This window comes from Lissotriton helveticus, chromosome 3_1, assembly GCF_964261635.1.
Source record: "Lissotriton helveticus chromosome 3_1, aLisHel1.1, whole genome shotgun sequence".
NCBI lineage: Eukaryota > Metazoa > Chordata > Amphibia > Caudata > Salamandridae > Lissotriton > Lissotriton helveticus.
The window spans coordinates 635,505,471-635,532,654 of NC_136061.1; the positions used below are offsets into that span (position 1 = coordinate 635,505,471).

Here is a 27,184-nt window from a genome sequence, read left to right on the forward strand (position 1 = left end):
CTGGAAAGCTTGCCGAAGATCGCGGCGGAGAGTCAATGGCAAGTAACTATGTCTATGCTCTATAGTATTGTTAAACCTGCAAATTTAAGGAGAAACCTTCTTTTTACTATCCATAGGGCATATTGGTCCCCTCGAAGACTATCCAAATTTAAAACAGGCGGAGTAGTGGGATGTCCGAAATGTAACACTTTAAATGCCGACGATCTACACATGTTTGTCTACTGCCCAAATATAAGACAATTCTGGCTGGACGTAAGTAACTGTCTATCTAGAATCTTGAACCTGCGAATGGAGGTAAGCCCTGAATTTATAATAACAGGGAGATATAATTTAGAAAACAAATGTTTGAATGACAATGTAAGACTTATTTTTTATGCTGTATTGCTAGCTCGCAGAGAGATTTGTAAATTGTGGGTCTCTTCATCCTCCCCTAAATTAATGGATTGGATTCTAGCCATGAGGGTTGTGGCTAAGCTTGATACTCTAGATCACTCTAAGAGAAATCGAGGGTTTTGGGTACCTTTTCTTGAAACTTTTGGTTGATTCTTTACTATTGGTTATGATTTTCCGATGATTAAGCCCGCGCCTATCTCGCTGGTACAATAAATCATGGTGCTCCAGGTCGACAACAGAGTGGAAGGTTGCTATGCCTGGTGAGTCAGCTGGTCAAGAAAGGTAGTTCGATACATGACCAGACTCAAAATAGGTGTAGCCTCCCCTCAACACTCTAACCAGCATAAGAGATGAATGCCCAGTGGTGAACCCAGATAGAAGAAATGGGTGGCGAGACGGCAAATGAGGGAAAAAGAAATTAAAAAAAAAAAAAAGACACCAGCAGGATTCCTAAATAATTTTTTTTTTAAACCTGCTTGTTGGAAATTGGGTTTCTGCTTGGCAGAGGTATGCACCCTGTCCAAGCAGAAACCACAATCCTAGTCATTGTAAGTCAAATACACACTATAATTTAACCTGTGCTTACCCTCTGGTAGCTTGGCACAGAGCAGTCAGGCTTAATTTAAGAGGCAATGTGTAAAGTATTTGTGCAACACTTCAAACAGTAGCACAGTGAAACTACCACAAAAAGACTCCACACCACTTTAAAACAATAGCATATATATATATATATTTTTTAAAAACCTTTATTTGAGCAAGCAAGAAGGTACAAGGATGGGCCTACAACCACACGGGCCAGCCGCTAAAAAGGAGTAGACACATATCATATATGCCCGCAGAGGTAACAGTCAATCAACAATGCAATACTCCACATTATATACAGAGCAAAAAACAGGTTTTATGTATATAAAGAACAAACATACAAAAAGGCGAGAGTGTATCACTGAAGGTCAGCCCAAGGGACGCAAGGGGGGGACAGCAACGGAAATGCAGTAGCAAAATTCTAAGCACTAAGGAGTTCGAAGGGGGGGGGGGGGGGGGAGGGGCGCAGAGATCAGGAAGAAGGGGGGGGGGAGCCTGAAACACCAGCTCAGTCCCTATACGAAGATTCCGAGAACGCTAGCCTAAGGAGACAGGGTAATCTCGATAGTGTCCACAAGGGGAGGAGTACAAATGTCGCCACGGTATTCATTCCATTTACCCCACATCTTCACCCATGCCCTGGGTCTGCCCCTGGCCACATAGACAGTTTTCTCACGGAACATGGACCAATCCATGTTATCCTCCCATTGCGAGAGGGCAGGGGGCCTGGAGGCCCCCCAGAGTTGCGCAATATCTCGCTTCGCAATCATATAGCCCAGGGTGGCCCATCTAGTCTGTGCCACCGAATAGTCAGTGGGCTCCCAAACATTCAAAAGACAGCGACGAGGTTCCGGACGCAAGGACATCCCTGTCACCACAGTCATAAGATCAAGCACAGCCATCCAATAAGCAGCCACCATCGGGCACTCCCAAAGAATATGCAGGAAAGTAGCACGCAAACCACATCCACGCTTACACAATCCATCGGAGGAAAAGCCCATCACCAACAGTCGCGGTCCCGTCACGTACACCCGATGAAGGATCTTCAATTGGACCAGACGGAGTCGAGCCGGGATAGCCACCTCCTTCGGGGAGGAGAGGGCAGACTTCCAATCCTCATCATCAAGTTCCAACCCATCTCCCACCCACTGTTCCCGAAGTCGGGCCAATAAGTCAGTCCGATTGTTAATCAACTTTTTATAGATCAGGGAGATAGTGCTATCAGGAAGATGTTCGTCAAGGATACGGTCTTCAAGGGGGGAAGAGTCAGGCGGAATCTCACCAGGAGCAAATACCGAAACCAAAGCGTGCCTGACCTGTAAATAACGAAAGAATTCCCGACTACTCAGGCCGTAGTCAGCCTGGAGGGCCTGAAACGGGCGCACAGAACCCTTAGAGTACACATCCCCCACCTTAGAGATCCCAATCAAGTCCCAACGGTCAAAACCCTTGGAAGACCAAAGACCGCCCAGACGTTCTGAAGCATAAAGCGGCGTCGCCAACGTCAAGCGATCCTCCCAGCCCAGGCTCACATTCGCGGCACGCCACACCGACAAAGCAATCAAAGTAGGTCCCACAAGATGGCGCCCAGCGGAGCGAGAATAGAGCACTCTGTTAAAGTCACCTCCCGGAAGCTGAAGTTTATCCATCTCAAACGCCGGATTACGACCTGGCGAGAACATAGCATGATTAATAGCGGACAGATGGGAAGCCCAGTAGTATCTCTTAACATCGGGGAGCGCCATGCCCCCATCATACCACGGGATGGAAAGTTTCGCGAGAGCAATGCGCGGTCGCCCATCCCAGATAAGTTGCCTCTGAAGGCTCTCAATCTCCCGAAAATAGGCCTTAGGGATAGGATCGTAATAATTCTGGAGAGCGTAGAGAAACCGCGGTAGTGACATCATCTTAAACAGGGCCGCCCGACCCAGGGGAGACAAGGGAAGTTTGCGCCAACGGGCAACGTCCAAACGGAGCCTAAGCAACGGGGGAAGGAGATTACGATCAAAACGAAGGGACGGGTCCAAGGTAACAAAAACCCCCAAGTATTTGAAGCCATCCCGGACCACCTGAAGAGGAAGTCTACTCGGCAACGGAGGCAAGATACCAGATAAAACGTATACACAGGACTTAGACCAGTTGATGACGAGGCCTGAGTTAGCGCCAAAGGACGCCAGAACGTCAAATAAAACAGATAAAGACTTGCGAGGGGAAGTAAGATACAAGAGGATGTCGTCCGCATAAAGCGAGACGCGGTCTTCGAAGTCCGGGGCCCAACGAATCCCCTTAAGGGATGGTTCCCAACGGAGCCAGGCCGCCAACGGTTCAAGAGCGAGCGCAAACAACAGAGGGGACAAGGGGCAACCCTGACGGGTACCCCTGCCCAAGGAGAAGGGAGCCGAGACTCTACCGTTCACTACAACTTGTGCCAGAGGTTCCGCGTACAATAGTCTAACCCAGCTAATAAACTCGCACCCGAATCCGAATTTCTCAAGAGTCGCCCATAAATAGGGCCATTCCACAGTGTCAAAGGCCATGGAGGCATCCAGGGACGCCAAAATGGCCGGTTCAGTCAAAAGCCCCGCCCTCGCCAGCACGCCGTGGAGGCGACGTAAATTCAGAGCAGTGTTTCGATGCGGGATAAAGCCAGACTGGTCCGGATGGACCAAATCCCCGAGAACCGAAAGGAGACGGGTCGCCAAAAGTTTAGCCAATACCTTAGGTTCAACATTTAATAGGGATATGGGCCTATACGAGGAACAGAGGTCACGCGGTTTACCCTCTTTGGGGATGACGACTATTGTCGCCAGACGCTGATCATAAGGAAGTATGTTCCGCTCACGAGATTCTAGAAACATGGCGCGAAGATACGGCGCCACCTTATCGGGGCGCAACTTGTACAGCTCAATAGGCAAACCGTTCGGGCCCAATGCTTTGCCCGAACGGAGCGAACGAACTGCAGTGGCTATCTCATCATTCGTAAAAGGGGAGTCCAAAGCAATACGGTCCAAGTCGGTGACACAGGGCAAAGTGATATCACGCAGAAGAAGGCGGGAGTCGGCAACATCCCTTACAGACACAGGAGCATATACCACACGGAAATATTCCGCAAAACGATCAACAATGGCAGTCGGATCAATCACATTCTCACCACTCGCAGACTGAATCACGGGCACCACACGATTAACTCTTTCTTTCTTGTCCAACCACGCCAGGAGTTTGCCCGCCTTGTCACCCACATCATACAATCTGCCCTGTTGCTCACGAAACATCACCTTCGCAGCGTCAGTGACCAAGGATTTATATGCAAACTGTTTTAGACCCAGGGCATGGAGTTTCTCAGGCGTGACACCAGACTCTAACTCGTCCTCCAAAGCAGAGATCTCCCCCTCGAGGTCCACCACCTCCCTCCTCCCAGCCTTCTTAGCTTCAACAATCAAGGAAAGGGCCTGTCCACGAATCACAGTTTTAAAGGCTTCCCACAGGGACACAGCCGAAGAGACCGACCCCTCGTTTTCCAGGAAATATGCATCCATGGACTTGAGTAAGAGGGTACGAGTCTCAGGGGAGGAAAGATACCAAGGGTTAATGGGAGCCACTCGGCCCGCCGCCTCTACTCCAACCTCGAAACGAAGCCAGAGCGGCGAGTGATCAGAAATACCCCTTGGCAAATGTAAAATCTCACGAACCGCCGATGATTGGGCCGCGGGCATAAGGAAATAATCCAGCCGAGACAGACTGCCATGAGCCCCAGAATGGAAGGTGTATTGGAGCTGAGTAGGATGCAACAGTCGCCAGCAGTCCACAAGGCCAAAGGTATCTAGAAACCCACCCAACCACTGCTGAGCCTGCGGGGTATCTCTAGGGGGATGGCGATCGTGAAGGCCGGAGAGCACCGAGTTAAAATCACCGGCCAGAAAGAGAGTACTATCAGGGAGATCTAACAAAACACGGCCCAAATCAGTAAAAGTAGAAGCCTGCAAACCCGGGGGAACATAAACATTGAAGAGAGATAGGGTGCGGCCTTCATATCTACCCACCAAGACAGTATATCTCCCACGATCATCGTGAATCACCTCATCGATCGCCAGGGGGAGGGAGGTTCGAATAAGAATACCCACACCCCTAGATCCGGAGGTAAACCCCGAGTGCGCCACAAGGCGGTAGCCCCATCTATTCATTGCATAACAAACATTACCAATCAAATGGGTTTCTTGCATGAAAACAATGTCCGGTGACAAACGTCGTATACATTTTAAGACAACACTGCGCTTAATACGATCTCCCAGGCCATTAACGTTCCAGGAAAGAAATTTCAACCCTCTACCCCCCATCCCAGCCGCCAGAGCCAAAACCCCTCGTCCATGAGCTAGACATCAGAAACAGCAGCAAACACAGGAGCAACTCGCCTTGAAAACAACACACAGAAAAGAAAAAACTTCCCAACCCCCCTCCCCCAAACTGAAGAGAAACACCCCCCACCCTGCACCCCTGCAAAAAGCTAAAGAGCCACCCCAACCTGCAGTGTGCCTGTCGCCCAAGAACCCCTATTCTACACAAAGACCCGGGAGGAGGAAAGGTCTCCGTTCCACCCTCCCCCCGACCTCAGCAAGAACAAAAATAACAAACGAAAGACAGAATTATCACAATGTAGAGGGACGCCGGCCAACACTCCTGATAGTGTATACAAAATAAGACATAAGAGCCGAACAGTTAGATCTCCACACCACCTTCGGCACCACCCGGGTGAGCGGCGGAGTCAGTCTCAGGAGGACGATCCGGCAATGAGTCCAGCCAGTCATTAACAGCATCTGGCCGATCAAAGAAAAGGGTACGCTCATTGTATTCGACCCGAAGTCTGGTGGGAAAGAGCATGGCGTAACGTAGGCCCCGATCCCGAAGACGTTTCTTGGCACCACGAAACTCCATACGTTGTCTCTGAACCTGTTGAGAAAAGTCCGGGTAAAAGTTCACCGTAGCATTCTCAAAGGCCACCGGGCCCTTCACCCGCGAGGCCTGCAGGATAGCGTCCCGGTCTCTATAATGAAAAAGCTTCGCTACAATGGGTCTCGGCGGGGCTCCCGGCTTGACTTTGCCCCCTGGAACACGATGTGCGCGTTCCACCGTGAAAAATTTTGTAAGACCAGAAGGGGCCAGATGGTTCAAGACCAGATCCTCAACCAGGAGATCCACCGAGTGGGGTTCAGGGTTCTCCGGTACACCAACCAGGCGAACATTGCAGCGACGCGCCCTATTTTCAAAATCCTCCAGGCGACGGGTCATGAAGTCGTTCCCCCGACGGAGATTTCCGATCTCTGTCTGGAGCTCTGAGACGTCCGTCGTGAGGCTAGACGATTTAATATCCAATGATTGTACCCTCTCATTCGTCTTGCCGAGATCAGCACGAATCAGATTCACCTCAATAGCCACGGTGTCAAGTTTATGGGCCAAGGCCTCGAACTGTAGGCCGATGGATTCCCTCACACCCGAGATGGCGCCCATGATATCCTGTAGGGAGGGCTCCGCCGACTCTTCCAAAACTCGTTCGGACGCTATACTGGAACCAGGCAGGGCAGCTCCGGGGGACCCCTTAGAATGGGTATAACGGTCCATGACATTTGATTGAACTGGAGCTCCGCGCAGAGGTGTTTTTGTCTTGCGCGTCTCTCTGTCCCCTCTGCCCGCCATTTTGAAGATGCGTCACAGGACAAGCCACCAGGTTCGACGGGCCCGACACCCAAAGTACAGGATCAAAAGTACACTAAAAAGGGGGCACAACTCGGGTAGAGGTCGCCAAGCCAGCAAATGGGTCACATGAGAGTCCAACAGCCGATCTGCCTCCAAGTCTCAGCCGCAACACGGTATCCACACCCGTGGCCCAAGTCGGAACAGAATCGAAACCGAAACTTAGGAAGGGGGGACCCACAAGGCCAGATCTCCTGCCGTTGTTGTTCAATTGCAGGACGGCTACAGAACCGCACCCCGTCCCGGGCGCACCTCAAGGGCGGAGCCCAAAAGTTCAGAGCACCATATCTCAGGAATACGAGATCCAAATCAATTTCCGAAAAGTGCCAGGGTAATCAGCCAAACGTCCCCCACACGAATTCTTGCAAGAAATCAGGATTCAGCCAGGATAAAATGCCGGGAGCGGCGAGGGTCCGGAGAGCGCTGTGCTCACGCGGCCATCTCGGATGCCCGCCAAGCTCCTCCTCCTAGCATATATTTTTTATTAACAAAACATGGCCAAATGATAAAAATCCAATAAGTATAACTGGAGTTATGAATGTTTAAAGAATACATGAAATTAAAGTGCATAAAAGCTAAGGCGCCGTGCTAGACAGGGGTAAATCTAAAAATTCAGACTGACCGCGAAGGAGCATCGGTCGGTTACAGGGATCAGTCTTGACCCGCTTCAAAGTACCTTAGATGTTTCTTCGACGTAGCCGAGTTGCGGGAAGCAGAAGGAGATGCGTCGTCGTCTAAGCAAAGGTTTGAACATGATGTGTTGGCGCCGAACCGCGCAGTCAGCGATGCAAAGTCGGCGGTCCATGCAGCAGTGGCGATTCATTGGCATCAAGGGAGATGCACCGGTTCTGATCAGCACAACGTCGTTGATGTGTGGATTCTGGCAGTAGCAGCACTTTATACTCACTTCCAAGAGCCTAGGACCTGAGACTTAGAACAGGGGGCAAGCCAAGAGGCCCTTGGAGTCACTCTGGGTTCAAGTGAGTTGGGTCCAGTCCTTCCTCAGTCAGGTGAGAGGACTGCAGGCAGCAGGATAACAAAGCAGAAAAGAAGCTCTTCCAGAGCGGCAGTCCAGCAGAGTGGCAGTCCTTGTAGCAGTATAGCAGTCCTTCCTCCTGGCAGAGTACTTCAGAGGTTCAGTAGTGTACTGGAGTGGTAGGGTCAGAGACCCATTACATGTACCCAGTTGTGCCATTGAAGTAGGTGTGACTTCAAAGAGGGTGGCTTTTAAGTACACAGAAGTCCTCCCTTCCCAGCTCTGGATCCAGACTCACTACAGGTGGATATGTAGCCCTTTGTGTAGGGACAGGACACTGCCTTTTCAGGTGTGAGTGCCAGCTCCTCCCTCCATCCTTCCCAGGATGACCCATCAGGATATGGATGGCCACTCAGTCACACCTAAGTTCCCTTTGTGTGTGGCTGTTTAGAGAGAATGCACAGATTACAGCTGTCACCTACCCCGGACAAGTATTGGAGACAGGCTGCAGACACATAGGATTAAGAACAGAAAAAGGTAATCTTTCTAAAAGTGGCATTTTTAAAAGGGTAATGATAAATTCAACTTTACCAGTAAAAAGGATTTATCATGACTATTCCTGTTAAATGAAACATGACATATCTACTCCTCAATCAGGCATTGCAGCCTATAAATGTAACCTGGGGGACTGTAAATGTAAAATTTAATTCCTTATTTGTAAAGCAAGAACTACTCTTCCTTACATGCCTCAAGACGCTGGGGGCCATCAAGGAAATTAAGTGAGCTATTGCCTAAAGTCACATGGTGCTGAGCTGAGCTGCCGCCGGAGCAGGGGGTCGAACTGTGAACCCTGTACTCCGAAGTCAGCTGCCCTGGCCGCTGCACCACACCTCACCTGGGAAGTACCCTGCCCCTGAGAGCCTGGATTTTGAGAGCGGGATGCCCAGTCTCAAGAAAATGTGGACATTGGTTGCTGGGGTGTAGAAACTTGTTATTTGCTTTGAGGCAAACCCTTTCTCAGGCTTTGATAGTGGTGAAATTGTTGGGTGCGCTGTCACACTGGTGCAGAAAGGCGAAGGGAGCACTCAGTGGACCTGCTTTCTTTGAAGAGCTCCAGTGCTGAGACTCCTTTCTCTCCAACAGACCTGTGTCTTCTAGCCACTTGCCTATTTGTGAGCCTCATTGAAAGGGAGGAGCAGATCCATGGAGGTTTGCTCAGGTTGTAAACCGCAATAGATGGTAGCTGTAAGTGAAGAACTTCGGTCACACTTCAGATAACCACAGGCTGATTCTTCCACGAAGGGGCCAATGGACCTCAACCCAATGAAAGGTGAGCTTTTCAAGCCACTAGCCCCTTCCAGATCCATAAGAAGATTGGATGGTAGATATACTGACTCAGCAGTGTATCTTGGGGTTATGATAAGCCACTCCATGGAGTCTATAATTAAAGAAAACTTCGACCCATTGATTGACTCAATGTCAACTGAGTTAAAAAGAATAGACTCCATTCATTTGTCCATAATTGGGAGAGCTAATGTGCTAAAAATGGCAATGCTTCCGAAAGTACTATACCTCTTTCGTGCAATCCCGTTTATGGTAGGCGAGAGTGTGCTTAAGTCCATCGAGTCAGTCTTCATAACATTTATTTGGCATTACGGGAAAACAAGAAGATCCCTCAAATATTTGTGTTTACCGCAAGAAAGAGGTGGACTAGGGGTTCCAAATATCCGGTTTTATTTGGTGGCCTGCCTGTTCAGCCAGATGGCGATACTTTTGGATACTATTACAGATGTAACGTATAGTATACCTGGGAATTTATACCCGCCTTCTATTTTTGAACTATTAGTGGGAAAGGAAGCTTTTGGGCTCCTATTACGTAAAACAGAACGACGATATTACAATAAGAAAAGGTATAAGGTTCTGGATAGTGTTTGGAGGATATGGAAGGAGATCCAGAAAATGTTAGGAATCCCTAAGTTTAATTATTATACACCCTTGTGGAAATCAAATCTGTTTCCTAACTTAGATAGCGATGGTTTTTGGGCAATGTGGGAGGCCAAGGGGATTAGGAGCATTGGGCACATCTGGGAGGGAACAGCCCCGATTGCCTTTTTAGATGTTCAGCGGAAATTTGGAATAACACCGAATCAAGGTTTTAAATATTTACAGGTCTCTCAAACTCTAATCAATATTAGACCCCGGATTATACCAGCAGGGAAAAAGGATATTTTAGAATATATTCTGGCAGGAGGTACGAAGATCGGTACAATATACTCCGGCCTGATTCCTAAGTTACAGGATGATATGGAGAAGGTGGAGGCCTACTGGGCTTTGAAATTAGATGACCCTGACATTGATTTGGATAGAGCTTTACTGATGGCAGGCAATTTATTCCGTTCTTCAAATCTCAGGGCTCAACCCTATTTGACACTATACAATTTATATTACACTCCAGCCAAGCTACTTGAGTGGGGGGAAAAAGATGATGACAAATGGCCAAGATGTTCCCAGGGTCCGGCAGACCTGATACACATGTTTTATCAATGTAGTGCACTTAGGAATATAGGTACAAAGATCGAAAGATTCTGGGAGGGGCTGCTAGGGACTAGAGTTACCCTATCCCCTCCCCTTGTGATTCTGGGCATTGATTCTAGTTTGAAACTGAAATCAGAGGAGGAAGCTTTTGTATTTATTTGTGTGGCTGTTTTCAAAATAATATTGGCTGCGGGCTGGAAAGACTCTATGGCTCCCTCATTTCAGATGTCGCCGTCAAGATTTATTTATTTATTTATTCAAAGTTTTATATAGCGCAAACAAGATCCTTACAGATATCAGAGCGCTTCACAAAGACAGGGTAGGGGCAGTAGGAATGAACAGAGGTAATGGGAGCAGTATAGTAGTCACTAACATTATAGGATAATAATAACATACATAAAACATATCAATATAAAATCAGGTAAACAAGTAATATAAGACGGCACAAGTCATTGATCCCACTACAGAGGTGTTCAGGTAAACCTTGGGTGTGTGGAAGGCTTATACCGATGTTTTAGTATAGAGAGAGCACTGAGTGGGGGCATCGGGAGAGTGAATCAGTGAACCAACGTGTATCCTATATTGGTCGGTAGTACGAAAGTAGCGTAGTAGTGACCCCATCAAGTAGAAGTATAGTGCCAAAGGACAAGGTGAGCAGTGATACAAAGCAATGCAGGGTCTCTGATCCAGCACCTATAAGGTTCAGGAGATCTTGGCCAGAAGGATGGTTTTCACCTCTTTCTTGAAGAGTGCAGTGGAGGAGATACGCCTGGTTTCAGGAGGGAGCGCATTCCAGATCCTGGGTGCCATTCCTGAGAAGGAGCGCTTGTATGTTTTCTCTTTCCGGAATCTACGAGGTTTCAGGAGTAGATTTTTTGAACTTCTATTGGATCTCGAACCTCCTGCTATAGACAACTTTTGAGCGAGGTAGTTGGGTGCATTGTGGTGCACGGCCGCATGTGTCATAACTGCAATTTTTAGCTGTATTCTGGCTTCAAAAGGCAGCCATTTTAGGGACTTTAAGTCTGGGGATATATGCAAATGTTTTCTTGAGCCAGTAATGAGTCTCGCGGCAGCGTTCAGGGAGGCTCTTAAGGGTGCTGTTGTGGATAGTGGGAGTCCGCTGAGGGCCACAATTCCGTAGTCTATTCGAGGGATGACTAACGCTTGTACAGCAGTTTGGAAGTCTTCAGCAGGGAGGAAGGGTTTAATTTTCCTCAGTGTGTTGATTTGGAAATTAGCTGCTTTTGTGGCTTTGCTGACGTGCTGCTGCATGTTGAGCTTGGCGTCGAGTGTGATGCCTAGGGATTTTGCTGAGTCCACGATGGTAGGTTGGACATTGAGTGCTGTTAAGTTATTGAGCCATGTTTGGGTGGTGGAAATTTTCGCCGGGGGTGAGATGAGTAGGAACTCAGTTTTCAGAGCATTTAGTTTGAGGTGATTATCGGCCAGCCAGGATTGAGTGTTAATAAGCGTGGAATTCAGATGTTTGATATCTTCCGGGGATTGAAGCTTTAGGTAAAGTTGTGTGTCGTCGGCGTACATATGGAATTGGACATTGGAAGCTTGGAGCAAGGTGGCGAGCGGTCCATGACGAGGTTGAACAATGTGGGGGAGAGGGAGGATCCTTGTGGAACACCTAGATCTACAGGCACAGGTGAAGATAGCACATTGTCGATCTTGAACTTCTGAGACCGGTTGTGAAGGAAGGACGAAAACCATTTGAGAACAGTTCCCGATAGACCCATTCTAGTGCCTAGCAGCTCCAGCAAGTTCTCATGTTTGACCGTGTCAAATGCTGACGAGAGGTCAAGAAGGATGAGGAGGCAGGACTCATTGCGATCAAGAATTTGGAGGGCGTCATCAATTATGTGTGTCATAGCTGTTTCCGTGCTATGTTTCGCTCGGAAGCCTGATTGATGAGAGTTGAGGAGGTCAAATAGGTCAATGTGTTTTGTTAGTTGGAGTTGGACACATTTCTCCAGCAGTTTGGCCAGGGTGGGGATATTGGTGATGGGCCGGTAATTGTTTAGGTCAGACGGATCAGCTGTAGGTTTCTTGAGTATAGGCGTGACTTGCCCCACCTTGAGGGAGTCTGGAATGAGGCCTTGTTGCAGGGAGCAGTTGATGATTTTGGTCCAGAGAGGGAGGAGCAAGGGGATGAAGTCTTTTACAGCATTAGCAGGTAGAGGGTCTGTGAGGTGATTAGAGGGCTTCAAGGTGCAGAGCAGTTTGTGTATTGCTTCTTCCGAGTAGGTATCGAAGTACAGCCAAGATGCCTTGTTTTTAGGTTGAGTGTTAGCCATTCTGGCGTGGTTGGGGAATCGGCTTACATCCATGATGAGGTCATTTCTTATGTTGTCAGTCTTTAGCTTAAAGAAAGCAGAGAAGGCTTCACAGTGTGGGGTGTCGCTTGTTGTGCTGTTTGATTGTAAGGGTTGTGTCTTTGTTTGGGTCTTGATTAGTTCGAACAGTTTTCTTGGCCTGTTTTTTGCTTGGTCCAACTGGCGGCTGAAGAAGTCCAACTTTGTGCGCTTTATTTTCCTGAAGTAGGCATTTCTCTTGTTCTTAATCCTTTTGAGGTGCAGTGCTGAAGGGTCCGATCTCCAGGTGCGCTCTGCCATTCGCATAGATTACTCTGGATCCACAATATGGAGGCAGCTTTATATTCCCGAAGGGGTAGGAAGATGCGGGAGCGAGGTCTGAACATCTGGGCCCCCCTTAACATTTGGAGGGAAGCAAGATTTTAAAATTCCTATTTATAATGTTTTCTAGTGGGACATGGATAATGACATTTTTGTAGGAATTTTACTGTATATTCCTGTGTTTTAACATTCTAATGTACTTCCGAGGAATTTATTATGGCTTAAGCTCAAATGTACTGTATTGTAATTATATGGAATATTTTAACGCTATTTTTTGTGATGAATGTACCTTTTTATGCACCAGATACACTAAAAAGAGAAGATTGTCATCATTGTCGCAGTGGGCTGCATCATCCCAGTCATCTCCATTGTCATCACCCAGACCATGATGACTAAGTTCCTAATCAGAACCAGATAGATTTTATAGTGGTTGATTGCCTCTCCTAAGTGGTGGTAACATTCTGTCTGAGTCAGAATGAGGTTGGACCGGCTGCTTTGGGACTTAAGTGGGTGAGAAGCCTTAGGTCAAGTTCAGTTTCAAATAGACAAAACAGTTGAATCCTCTGCCTAGGGTCGGGGTGGTCAAAGCCAGCACCAACTTGGCAGGAACAACTGTGGATTTTTGCACTTAGTTCTAAGTCAACCCAAGGTTCAAGTTTGACCCGACAGTGGAGTCAAAAGGCACAGATGGCGTTGAGAACTTACCTCCCAAAGCTATTCTGATTGGATGCCTCCTCAGATCTATGGGGCCTGAATATGTGCAAGAGGGAGCTGGAACAGTGCCGAAGATCCACAACATGTCTTTTCTGAAAATTGCTATGTGTTGTGACATTACTGACGGACCCAGAAATTCAGGGAGGATTGGGACCAGTTGTGAAATTGTCTCCTCAGTAGGAGAGCTGGACCAATACCCAGAGGCACCTAGATGTCCCTGCAACTTCCCAGATTGAGAGTGGAGTGATGTAAAAGAATCCTGCTTTGTCTTATTTTTAGACTTCGACATCCCTGATCATTTTGAATGTGAGAAGGATCTTTCACAGGTGCGGACTCGAGAGCAGAAGCGGGTCTGCGGCCTCAACTTTTACATGGAGCAATCCTTATGTTTCTTTGTTCAGTGAGTAGAGTTTGAATTTGAGGTCCTGGTCCACTTAGGGTTTCATCTGGGTGAAATCGCTACAGGGCTTGGAATCGTGCATTGACGCTTGACATTAAAGAGATCCCTTGTGGGAATCTGTCACAGACATTTGTTGGTGAAATTTCCTACAAGGTTTAAACTTTATAGGTTTCGATGGGGACATGTCCCTGACACACTAGAGAAAGAATTTTGGTGGAAAAACTTCACCAAAAGAGGTCAGAGGTAGAGAGTGGGTGAGCTCCAGATCTGTGTTTGAAGGCAGTGGAAGAAAGGAACTAACGTCAGTGCAGAGGGCTGGCACTTATATGCTGCTCTTATGTAATTAACGGGGTGGATAAAGCTGATGGGGAGCTACATGATGCAACCTGCTGGCATGCAGGAGCAATGTTATGAACAATTTCTGGATCGAGCATGGGACCTTGTATAGTCACAAAGTGAGGAATCTATGGTTAGAAGTACCCATCAGAAGTACTTTTTTCCTGTTCAAGCCTGTCAGGAAATTCCTGGTGGTCCCGATGAGGAGAGGAAACCACACAATCAGGGACATTTATTTTTTGTTTCTCAAATTAAATGCACCATTTGTTTCTTTGTCAAATTTTTTTACTTGGCTGAGCTGCGGCATTAAACAAGCAAAGATAAAGGGCCTTCAGAGGAGCAGCCATGGTTGCAACTCCTTTGAAAGCATAAAGGTTTCTGCCTATTTGGTGAAGATCACTAAATATGGAGACTGGTCTTCTGTAAGGGCAGTGGAGTAAATCCCTCCTCTTCTTAGACAGGCCAAAGGACCTACGGCCAAATTGGTCCATTCCATTATAAGAATGTGCAAAATTCACGTAATTTGCTTTTGCAAACTCACATGAAATTTCTACAAAATGATGTATAATTATTCAAAATGCAGCAAACAACTGCTGCTCGCATTCTGCATTTACATTAATTTGCAGTACATTTTTACAGTAAATGCTGCTTAATTACTTGAAGTGTCTTAATTTCAGGAAGTTTGCGTAACAAGCAATTTACATGAATTATTCCTGAGTAATTGAAATTTTGCCCAGGCCTATTTCATTTGAGGCCAACCCCAAGCAAGGAGTTCTTGGACTGCCCGGTCTCACATAACGCACAATCCTGAAGTATTTGGGTTGACTAGCTGCAATGTTCCAGCGTATGGATAACCTGATATAAAAATGTGAATTGAAGTGATTTATGTCTATAATTCTACGAAATTAACTTAGTCTGACAACATAGCAACTACCAGCCTTCGTATAGTATATAATTCATAGTAACTCTGTCTCACTTAGACTTTCTATTAGTGTTAGTCTCAGCTTGCTCTCCAGAGCCATTTTGCACATTGTCTATCAGCTAATCTGCCCAAAATGCTCAATGTGTAAAGCCATAGGTAATACTGCAAAAGGTTGGAGCTGGGCCAGGAAACTCAAAATGGACATAGTATGCCCTATTCTGTAATATGTAAACACAAATAACAATTGTAAGTTTCCATGGCCCATGAAGTGATTGACACTTGAGTGACTAGTATCACAAAGAAGTTCCCTAACATCTCTACGCTCATCATATGAATCATTGTCTTATATCCTCTCTCAGACAAAAAGGCAAAGCCTTGGATATCTGTACAGTTGAGGGACAGTTTATGCCATCACATTATGAATTTGGCTGCCAAACATGTTCATGTCCATACCCCTACATTGATCTCTTTATTAGGTGCTGGACCCTTTCCCATATGCATTCATCTTGAGATGGTGAGCATACTTGGTCCTACATATATATATATATATGCTAGGTCTCTATGTCCAAGAAACAAATCAAGGATTGATGTGCCTGCACCACCAGATTATAGACCTGCACTACCAGTGGGAGGCTCCCAAGTCAGGGGTTACCAGTTCTCCCCATAGTATAGTTGTTTCTCTCTGGGGTTTTGCCTCACCCAGATTGTTTTTATATCAGTTAACCAAAGTTTGACAAAGAAATGCATAGGTAATACACTGGATATAGTGTTAAACAAATGTCTGGAGCTTGTTTTGTGGGACATTGAATCAATACAAAAGGCTGTTGATTTTAGGTTTTACAATTTGAAAGGATAAATGAGAAACTTGGACTTTTAAATCTGGTTTAAACAGATAAAAATGGTTATCAGGATATGTGTGGTGAGCAGTAATGGCCAATGGAGAAATTGGTGTTTGTCACAGACAAGTATAACCTGGGTGAAACACGGCAAACCTGGCGCCTGCTCCACCTTTCCACAGAATCCCCAGATATTACCTCACCTATGACACAGCTACTTTTAAATAATGTGCTCCTACCTCTGATGATATAAACCCCTTGGGATCTAATATTGTTTGTATGTGCACTGATATTCCAAGTCTTGGCACATCTCTGAAGTGCTGTCTGTCAGTGGTAGCAGCTCAGACTTGCCCCGGTTTGTATGTATGCCTGTGTGCCTGCCAATTTCTTTTGCCTCGACTAATGATCTCAAGCTGACTCTTGGCTATTAGACATCCTATAGCATGTCATCAGTGTACTTTCAGTAAGGGGATGTACCCGTGAAACCTGACACCTCTGCCTATGTGCTCTCACACAATACCATGCTAGTGGCTCTAGTGAACACAACAATGGAAGGCTATTCTACAGAAGCAAATGTCTTATCAGCATCCACCGTAGTGGAAATTGCTTCAGTTTCTGGTTTTTACTGGATGAAGAGTAGAAATGATCGCCACCTATTGCTAAAGGTCAAATGGTCCAGTATAAATCCAGATTAGTTGGGCAGAATCCTTTGAGGCCATGTAAGAATCAGAGGCCTCCTGGAAATGATGCTGTACATCAAAGCCCTTGTAGCAGATAACCAACTATCTAAAATCAGAGTGAATATATTTAAAACAGGAGTCAGCTTTGGGAATTCAATCATATGCTACTTAGTAATCTTGCAGAAAAACAATAATCTATCTGAAATCAAAGTACTCACTGACAGGAAGAGGAAGAATTTCCTCTACCAAATACTCTTTTACTTAATTCTCTGAAAGGCCCACTGTCACTGTCCTTTTTAAGTATGGCATTAGCCATGGTCTTTCGATTTTACTAACTCTATACACATAATACTCTTACTTACATAATAGGTTTTATGGCCTGGAATTTTATCATTCATTTTTTCTTCCACCCGTTCTTGGGCACTTTTTAGCCAGTATGTTTGGGTTAAATACATGACTTTTAGCTCTTTTTGCAGAGATATTGGTGGGCACAAGCCCTCACTTCTGAAAGATCTCTTGGAAAGACTTGGTTTACTCATTAAGATGGCTCGCCCAAAAGACTTGGAGTCTGTTCTCAACACTTAGTATTTAGGTAAAATTATAATACCAGTGTATGATATTATATATGAAGGAGAAACCACGCAAGACAGAGGTTCTTTAGTGTAGTCCACTCACAGCAAAGAAGCCCTGGAGAGGTGATGATTATTTTAATCATTAAATTGTGGTGGTTTGTGATTTCTGTTGGAAACATGCGGGGATGAGGGAAAAATTTGTGGTCTGCGGCAAACACAGTTTTTGTCAGATTCTTCAATCCCACACTCTTGGGAAAGGGAGCACATCATCCACACAAACGAGCCCGCATGTAAAAGATTAAGGAAATGACCAAAAACACAGAGTGGTGTAGAGCAGCCAGAGTGTGGGAATTGGAGTAGGGTGATAAAGTAAATAATAAAATAGTCTGCCCTTACAGAAGGTATTCATGTCTAGATGGTAGCAATTAAGTGATTCTTACCTGGAGAGCCAGGAGAGCCTGGGTCACCCGTAATGCCAATACCATTGGTTCCCTTTTCACCTTTGGCTCCTGGATCACCTGGCACAATCGAGAGAGAGAGTGAGGCAGCAGTTAAGATTTATACCACAATATACCTGAAACATTACCAAGTATCCTCACCAATAATTTCAGCAGATATTGAAAGTAAAATAAAAGAATACTTTGGTCCATGAATGCAGCACACTGAAGTTTTTACACCAAAAACTCCATTAAGCAAAAAGTTTTTTACGGTCATGCTTACCAGACAGAGCAAGCTGTCTCTCTGCAAAAGACCTATTGTGGGTTTACTATGAATTTACTGGGTTTTATAGTCTACCTATTGCTTACTATTGATTGATTTTATTGTCACTCTTTTGTACTGTTCTTTGTCGATGGCTTTCCTTGTCCATTTTGTGTCTTTCCCTCACCTAAAGCATGGCTTCTATACCATGGCTTTTATTAGCTGGCTTTCAATCATCTTCCACTGCTCACTTTTAGGAATCTACTTTTGTCTTTGCTAATGTACTCCATGAGAGTGCATGTGCATGCATTTTCTAGCTTTGTCCCTCATGTGCTTTCTCCTTTATGCTCCATGTTGCTGTCTCCCTTGAATGGAAATCACTCTCTCATGGGCTTCTCCGCCCTCTGCTCCCACTGCCAAACTATTTACCTCTCCAGTGCTCTGTGTCGTTTTCTTATTGGGTATCACATTTGGAACACTCAAAATACATTATTTGAGATTTCTGAAAAAATAATAAAACAATAGATTCCAAAAATGAATTACCCCATAGAACTATATCTATCCATCTGACAATAGAGGTGTTTTCCAAATGTAGAGAAAATGCCCCATGTCAATTAATAAAGTATCAGAAATTCTAAAAGAATAAATTTAGTGCAAGTAGAATTTCATTGCTCTGGAAACATCCAGATTCAGTACTGTTTCCTAAAGCTGGGAAATAGTATGATCTATCCTGGAAAATAGCAAAGAAGGATAATGTTCCGAAGTAAATTAAAATGCGTTCAAGTAGTTTGATAAGGTGGGTCCAGGAGAGCTAGATTCAAGTCAGATGTTCAGAATATCCACATAAAATGCATTTTCATAAAAGTGATTTAAAGGAAGGTCCCTTGCACAGTCATGTTATGTTTACTTCTTCATGGACTGGTGGACTGTGACGCTTGCGACAATTATGTGTGTCGTTTTGACATTACCATGTGCAAATTGTAAGACAACCTCATTTTTAGGACGGTTGGTGGACCAGAATGCTGTGTCAATTTCTCTGACACCTTAAAACAAATTCTTTGGCAATTACAAGACAATCCGACATAACTGGCTACATCAGTGCTGCTCTATACTGCTGTATAATTTGAGAAAAGAATAAACAATAGTTGAGGCCTTGCCTTATACACTTGATTGTTTTCATGCTAGAATCAGATTGATGAAAGGCTGTTCATTCTATTTTGGCAATCTTAGGGAACCAAGGGCCTGATGAGTTTGACAGACAGGTTACTCCATCACAAATATGGAGGAGATGCTGTCGCTCTTATTATGCGTTCAATTATATAGCACTTGCGATAAGGTGGAAGGAATATCTGTAGCATTTGTATCAAACAAACTAAGCCATGCCCTAAGTTCTGTAAGACTACATAATACCATGATGAGGTTATTCTTTATGTTTATCAAATTGAGAACAAAACATTGACGCAGGTTGAACCATGGATTTTCAGAAAAGATTGCACCCCTCCCACTGGAATTATTACTTAAATGGAGTAGGATACGTATGTTTAGATAACAGGCCTTTTATGTCCCACAATTGTTTGTTCTCTTGTGCGTGCTGGCTTCTTTTCCCCTACTGTCTTACCTTTGTTGTGCTTTATCAATGGCTTTACAATACGTATGAGAATTAAGTATTTTTATTTTTGTTCATAGTTTTTTCAAGGTTACAAATTAATTTATAACCAAAGTTTATTGAGTGACATTAGCGGTTGATTGATAAATATACAAAGGATAGCTCTAAAAGCAACTTTCTATAGGTACATTTAGTTAGTCATTATCCTGAAAATATCATCTGGCCTCTTTACCCTGGACGTAAGTGAGATGCTCATTGCTTAAATAGTTTCTGGAACGGAGAGACTTTTATATCTTGTTGGGAATGAAGATTTCTAATGGGAGGTTGCAGATAAAACAATCCAAAGAAATGACAAAAGGTATCATTTGACTTGCTTAGAAGTGCCAAAAGCACCATGTATTGCCTGTACGAGTCTACTAGGATTCTTGCATTAGCCAAGTAAGCTGTAAAAGACACAACATTAATTAAAAAGACTTTTGGAACTTCCAAATTCCTCTTTGGGGTCCATTAGCATTTGTTGGACCTCGTCAATTTCTAAAGGATTTGTTGAAAAGGGTGAAATTGAAAGATGGAATACAGACAAAATTTCACCCCATCTAACAGGAGATAGTTTTCCAGCAGCTGTCATTTGGGTGACCCCGATGGCCACTGAGCGCTATCAGTTCTGGCAAAAGAAAATGATGCAGAGGTTGCCCATGTTTCAGAAACTGACTGATTTGAGCTCAATGGTGAGAATGAAGGAGTCTGCTTTAGGCACCATATTTCACTTATTTCTTCTCTAGATGTGATACAACAGGAGAATTATGTTTTGGAGTGACCTGTACCAAATCTGCATTACAAAACTACAAAGATGATGAGACTGAGTCTGGCCCTGATAGTTCAAGTAAAACCTAGCAGCAGTATAGGACATCAAGACATCTTTTTCACATAGAAGAGCAAAAAGAACAGAGGTTTATAAAAATGGCACTGTGCTCCAGATTCTGGATATAACGTATTCTTCCTGGCAAGGGTCAATCCAAACATAGTTTCTCAAGAGATACGCAATCCAAAATCAGGCTAAGACAAATCTGTTATTATTTTTCTATGTGGGAAAGTGGTGGGAAAAAAAAACAGGTGCTCAGATGTTTCGGCTCTTGAGTGCACCATTGCAAGGCTGGTGATTTTCTATGACTGAGACCCCAGTACATAAGCCCAGATTTTGGCAATCCCAGCATTTAGTGAGGAATCAAATGGGATTTCCTTTGATGGAGCGAAATCCTCAGTTTCAGCACTGGATGAAGATTCTCCAGAGAGTGAGCCAGTGATCTGACTTTGATTAGCTGATCACCTATGAGGGACAGGGGTGAACTCTTTATATGTGAATATGGATAAATACAACAAAAAGTACCTTTGTAAATTCTCTCACAGCACATAGTAGCTGAATGGAAGAAAACTATGGTAGTAGTACAGGCCTCCAATGGCAAACCCCAGGAACTGACAATGCTTTTTTCCCTGGGGTAGATTCAAAGAGAACATCTCTAAGATCTATGACAATGCCACCATATGGAAGGAAGCCTCAAAAAGAACTGTTTCAAATTATGTAGATCGATACTCAATCTGATGCTTTTGACGTAAATGAGTATCTGAGATAAACAAATCTATGCGAGTGGTTTGGAAACTGTAGTTCAAAATAAATTTACTTTGAAACAATGAATGAAAAACATTTAGTATGAAATTGTTAGCTATCTATGTTCTTTTCATTAAGTTAGAAAACATTTCCACAATGTTCCAAAATATTAACATTCGCTTTATTGTACACCTCAGGCCTGACCAAATATTTCACATTTGTCATTACTTGAAATAATTACAATTGCAAGTAAAAATCAAAAGGAAATTCCTTTGCCATTTTAGATGGAAGAAATTCTGCAATTGTGACGATTTCCTCAAATCTTAAGATTCCAATACATAACTTTTTCTGCATTAGTAGTAAACAATCCCTTAGCATTAGATTTGTAAATCAAGAGAGAAGTAGGCCGAGGAGCTTGGTCATTTCCTTTGCTTAGGGAAGCAGCAAACCTAGTTGACTGCTCTAGGAGTTTACTTGTTATATGACAGTTTTTAATGTCAGATGCATCAGATACTGAATTATTTGAATAATGACGAAATTAACCTCTCATCCCTGGAACTCCTTGCCGTCCTTCTCTGCCGATCTGGCCAGGCAGCCCTGGGTTTCCTGGTGGCCCTGGCCGGCCTGGAGCTCCATCCTTGCCTGGAGTTCCTGGCCTTCCTGGAGATGATACCACTTCCATTGGTGATTGCATCCTGGTGTAATAAGCCATGCGCTCTAAGGAAAGCAGAGAGAAAGATGAGAAGGCACCTGTGGATTCAACCAAGCCAATACAGCCATTACTCATTTAAGCCAGTTTCAAGTATTTAATTCCGAAAGACAGCTGAAGGAGCCAAATCCACCGCACTTTCTTACCATCCAAGACCTTGATCAGCTCCTGTCGTATAAATCTCTTTATTTCATCATAGTTCACTGCATCTGCCTATAGAAGTAAGACATAGAGACATAAGATGTTGGTTTTGATCAATTTAGACTTCACAATCATCCACGTTCAGCTTTTTGAAGTTTAATGTGACACTTTATAATCATTTTATAGAAAATGTGCAATTATTCAGTAGTCCATTTTCTAGGAACCCGATCATGCATGTTATGTTGTTAATGACTGCAAAGCATTTGTCAGAATTTTTTAAAAAGGTGTGCTTCCTGGAATTGAAAATCATGGACGATTTTACAATTTGCTCAGGAATCCTCTTTTTCTGGAATTAAACTGAAATCCTGCTCCTAGCTCTGCATAATGAATCAGATCCATCAGGAGTCTTTTATCACAGCTGCTGATACCTAGATAATGTCCCGATTACTTATCTCTCATAACTCTTGATCATATTTCTCCTTTACCAGTTGTTACCAATGAGGTGTACCCCACCGCTCAGAAAAAATATAGGAGAGTATTCTGAAATGTTGGAAGTGGTGGCCGCCGCAAAACTCAAGTGGGGGGTGGGGGAGGCCGGGGTCGGGTTGGAGATTAGTGAAAAAGTAAGAATAACAAAATAAAAAAACTTACCTGTTCTGCCACCCACGCTGCCACTTGCCTCGGTGCTCATCATCTCTCCTGATGATGCCCCAGCAGTCCCTGGGACACCAGCAGAGGGTCTTTACCCAATCCTGCCGCTTCTCTCAATAACATGAGAGCAGTGCCAGGATTTTGCTGAGAAGCTCGGTTTGCCACTCAGACAGTGCCTGGTAGTCTGTGCTGTTTCTACAACCCGGCTGTGCAACACAGTTGGGTTGGAGAAACCTAAGTACGCATGATGCTTTCGTTGGCCTTAGACGGCCGGCCAAACCTTCATGCACACTTACAGTGTTGCACTACTCCTCCCCTGCTGTCATCATGACCCCACCAGGACTTGACTGGCTCTAGCGGGGAAAATAAAAATAAAATGATAGTAAATTGGTTTTTATTATCATCTAATTTTTCCTGTTTTTTCTGCAGGGGGATGACGCTCCTCCGCCATAGCGGAGGATCCACTGCTGAATTTTGGCCTAACCCTGACCAACCGGGACCCATGAAGGCTTCCTGGGATACCCACTCTTACATTGAAGGCTGGACCATCGAAGGATGGCAGTGCAGTTTTGGCACGAAGACAAGTAGAACTAAGAGCATTGAAGATTACCAGTAAGTAATCAGAAATGTATCTCTGTGTCCCTTGTCCTTGTCCCAGTTATTACCTATGAGGCATACCCAAGCTGAACAACAGCTTTTAATCTTAAGAAAATAAGAGCATACAAATAAAATCACTCCATGCAAAAACATGGATTTATTGAAATGAAATATTGGATTTTGTTCATGAAAGAGCAGAACTAAGAACCACACCCAAAAGTTTTTTCCATCCATCGCTAAACTAATTGTTCTTAACCTTTTGACTTCTTTGGCCCCCCACTTAATCATTACTGGAACACAGGAACTTCCCTCTGAATCATTATGCAATCCGAGAACCCCCAATGTGTCATTGCTGCAAGCCGAGTACACAAGCATAAGCATTGTCGATTATTTGAAACGCAAAACAAAACACAACAAATACAGAAACAAGCATTCATCAAACAAAAAACATAAATACTGAAATGTTTTATATATTTCACAAAGAAATATAAAACATTTTAATGGGAAGGTTAAAGCTTTTCTAAATTTAGATTAGGCCACTCATCGTCCATACTATATATAATCTGTTTGATGCACTTGCCTGCTCCCACGAATCTATCTGAGTATGCTAGCTTACATTTTAGTTTCCAATTCAAATTCTTTCACATTTACAGAATTTTAAAGATTTTTCAACTTTAAATGTTGCCTCTTCATTTACATACACTATTAGTATGTTAAAATTAGGTAATTTTCTACGCAGTTGTGGACTCCCTGAGTAGTCTTCAAGCATGGGGTCCCCAGACCACAGGTTAGAAATCACTGCTCCAATACATTTGCTCTGCAATAATGTAGACAAGTGTTCACATAAGGTCAACTTGCCAGTCTACAAATCTCTCTTAATAGGAAAAATAGGAACATCCTGAGCTTTACTCCATGTTGAGGCAAGACTCCTCATAGTGGACCTTCCTTGTGTCCCTACAGGGAGATGATATTTCACTAAAGAGAAGGGTAAGACTGCATGGATCCATTACTTCTATTGATAGTAAAAGAAAATTCTGTATGTTCTTGATTTGCTGCACCACCGGTCACAAGCAAATGATTTGCTAAACAAACGTTGTTTGTCCTTTCCAAATAAATCAAATGATTCTCAACATCCTGCAAAGGGCCTAATTTTTCTTTGGTAGATGTAAAGAAAGCCGGAAGATTAACTACCTGCCTAGAATTTGTCACAAAAGCTGGATCTGTTTTTATAATTACCCCATTATCTCAAACAGAAAGAGACACTGCAACCACTCTTAAAGGGGTAGGATATGTTTTGATTCTTCTGTCTGGCCGGGCTCAGCATACTTTCATCTTCGGGAAAGCAGATTGTGGGTTATATACTTGCAATATGAAGATTTAGCAAGATTGGACAAGTTGCCTATGGTTCAACAAGGCTAGCCTCAGACATGCCGCCCAGCATTATTGAAGTAGTGGGTAGGTTGATTTTCCTTAATGGCAGTGCTCAGCATACGTTCCTCTTCTAATGCTGCCAAAGGCAGATGTTTGGTCAAGAGTCAGCAGGACATGACCACTTGCCTAGGATTAGGCTAATCCTAGACACCGAGACCAGCCTTAATGTGGTGGGCATGCTGGCAGGACTGTGAGTACTTGCATAGTCTAATGCTGGGAATTGTTCATTGTGAGTTATATCTCACCAATGTGAAGGGTCAGCAAGATGGGACTTAGTGCTCAGGAATCAGCAAGGTTAACCAAACTTAACGACCGCCTTAAAGTATTAAGGACTAATCTATTTTTGCCTGCAATGTGCCTCTATGGCGCAAGACCAAAGAAGGCCCTGTTCTCCTAGAACAAAGCAAAGCTGCAGTATTCAATAGACTCAATGAACACACTATGATGGCTGGAGCCAGCATTCGGAGAGGTTGAATTAGGAGATGTCTAGGACATGTCTATTGGCTAGTATTGTTTTAGCTCAAAGGCTTCTGGCCCTGGGAGTTTGGATGGGAAGTTAACTTGTTCTGACATATATAAAATGTGTTTTTTCACAAGGCTCCCAGGTCAGAGAAGAGCTGGGCTAAGATTGAGCAAATTCAGAATTGCCAAATCGGTGTCATGCTGCTATTCTTGCTGAAAAAAAGGAAACAGGGTTTGTTTCCCTTGAAATGGCATTCACTACTAAGAATTAAAGTGAAAGTTGTTCTAGGAGGAAATTCTAGAAGATCAGGAGAATGTCTCCTGATGAAACTAGAAAAAACAAGGGTCTCTAGGATCCATAAAAAGTACTGAGCATTCATGGAAGGATGAGGGCAGCAGAGTAACACAAGGCAAGCCGGTTGACTCTTGCACTGTCAGAGCTGCAACCTACCAAGTGTTTTGTCTCTCATTCTTGCATGCGCAGCGTCCCCTTCAATAACTGGTCTATGCTACGACATGACTAGGACTCACCACAGCAGGTCATTGTCCAACTTTGAGAACCTGAATGGGGTCGGGAGTGAATCTCTGCTCAAATTTTGGTTTGCTCTGGCTTAGGAGTAGGTGGAATCTGGGTCTTTTAAAGTTTGTATACTTTCTTCATAGTTTGCGAACCTTGATTGCTCTTTCTCATACATGTATTTGTTCAGCGGAGGAGAGTATAAAATAAATAATTACATAAAATTAAATAGTGCATTACTCCAGCTTTTATCACTAAGTCCTGTTCTTTCCCTTTGGTATCCCTTTTGGTATTCTTTTACTCATTCACCAGCATCTCTGCCTGTCGCATGTCACCCTATGGATTTATGGGCATTTCATGATTACTCCCCTTTTTAGGGCTCGGCCTCCGCCCACGAAAGTGGGAGGAGTTTCGAGATCCTAATGTTAAAGAAAAAAAAAAGTATCTCCTAGGGCTTTGGCGAGACACATTCCACACATTCCTTAGTGTGTTATGTCATCTGGCCAGTGATTCGTCTTCGCTGTGGTGTCTTTTTAATAGCCTTGAAGTGATAGGGTAAATGTCATTTTAGTCGGCCATGTTGGGCATTTTTCGTTCGTGTGCGCGCACAGAAGTACATTAATTATAATTAGGAGCTGTCAGGGTGCCTCCGTAAGTGAATCCAGATGGCCGGGCGCGTTCACCATTCAGCAGCGCTCAGCGCGCAGCTGCTGCATGCCAGGCCGGGAAAGGGCTTCATTAGCCTCACTCATCCGGCGCTGAGACAGCAAGACACGGGGGCCCACGGCCCCCTCCCTCATCTGTAACGGCGAAACAGGACAGATGCAATAAAGAGTGCCTAGGAGCTGGCTAGATGCACCATGGAGCGCTTCGAATTGGGTAAAAGATGCCCGTTTCAAAGCAGCCACATGCAACTTAACATACTTACAAGCGGGCGTGTGTGTACTTTACGGGGTGCTTCGAGTCATTCTGGGTGAAATAGCGAGCGCTTCGAAGAGGGCAGTGAGTAAAGAGTGCTAATTGTCTGCTGAATCATTCAGCCAGAGGAAGTCTCTGCCGAAGCTGTGAAAGCTGACATCTACAACCCTTCTGCACTCAGGCACATCCCGCGTTATTCACACCACCTCAGCCCTGCACGGCAGGCTTCATGGCAGTGGTGTAGCGCAAAGTGATGGCAGAGGCCTCCGAGTTTCACAGATGATTGGCCACCAAGGAGCAAGGCCTGGTGCCCTGAGCAGCCAGCCTGACGCCCTTCCTCCCTCTGAGCCACTTGCTCGGACCTTAACATGAAAATACAAAAGGAATGAATGCGTTGGTTTCGTCCCTCCTTCTGCCCAGAGCTTGCAGAGTGGCGGTGTTTTCTGCTGGACTCAATAAAATGTGTTTGGGGTTTGTGGTCTGACCAGAGTATTCTGGGGGCTCCCTGTAG

General features: G+C 44.6%; 1 protein-coding gene across 5 annotated transcripts in view; it reads right to left on the reverse strand.

The window, feature by feature from the left end:
* Positions 1–27,184, reverse strand: part of COL16A1 (collagen type XVI alpha 1 chain) — a 950,832-nt gene that overhangs the window by 29,469 nt on the left and 894,179 nt on the right. For all 5 annotated transcript variants that reach the window (XM_078680648.1, XM_078680645.1, XM_078680647.1 and 2 more), the window contains 3 exons: positions 22,103–22,169; positions 21,791–21,964; positions 17,777–17,854 (listed from right to left, as the gene is read on the reverse strand). In XM_078680648.1, the coding sequence (XP_078536774.1) occupies positions 17,777–17,854; positions 21,791–21,964; positions 22,103–22,169 (319 nt within the window). The remainder of the gene's footprint in view (positions 1–17,776; positions 17,855–21,790; positions 21,965–22,102; positions 22,170–27,184) is intronic.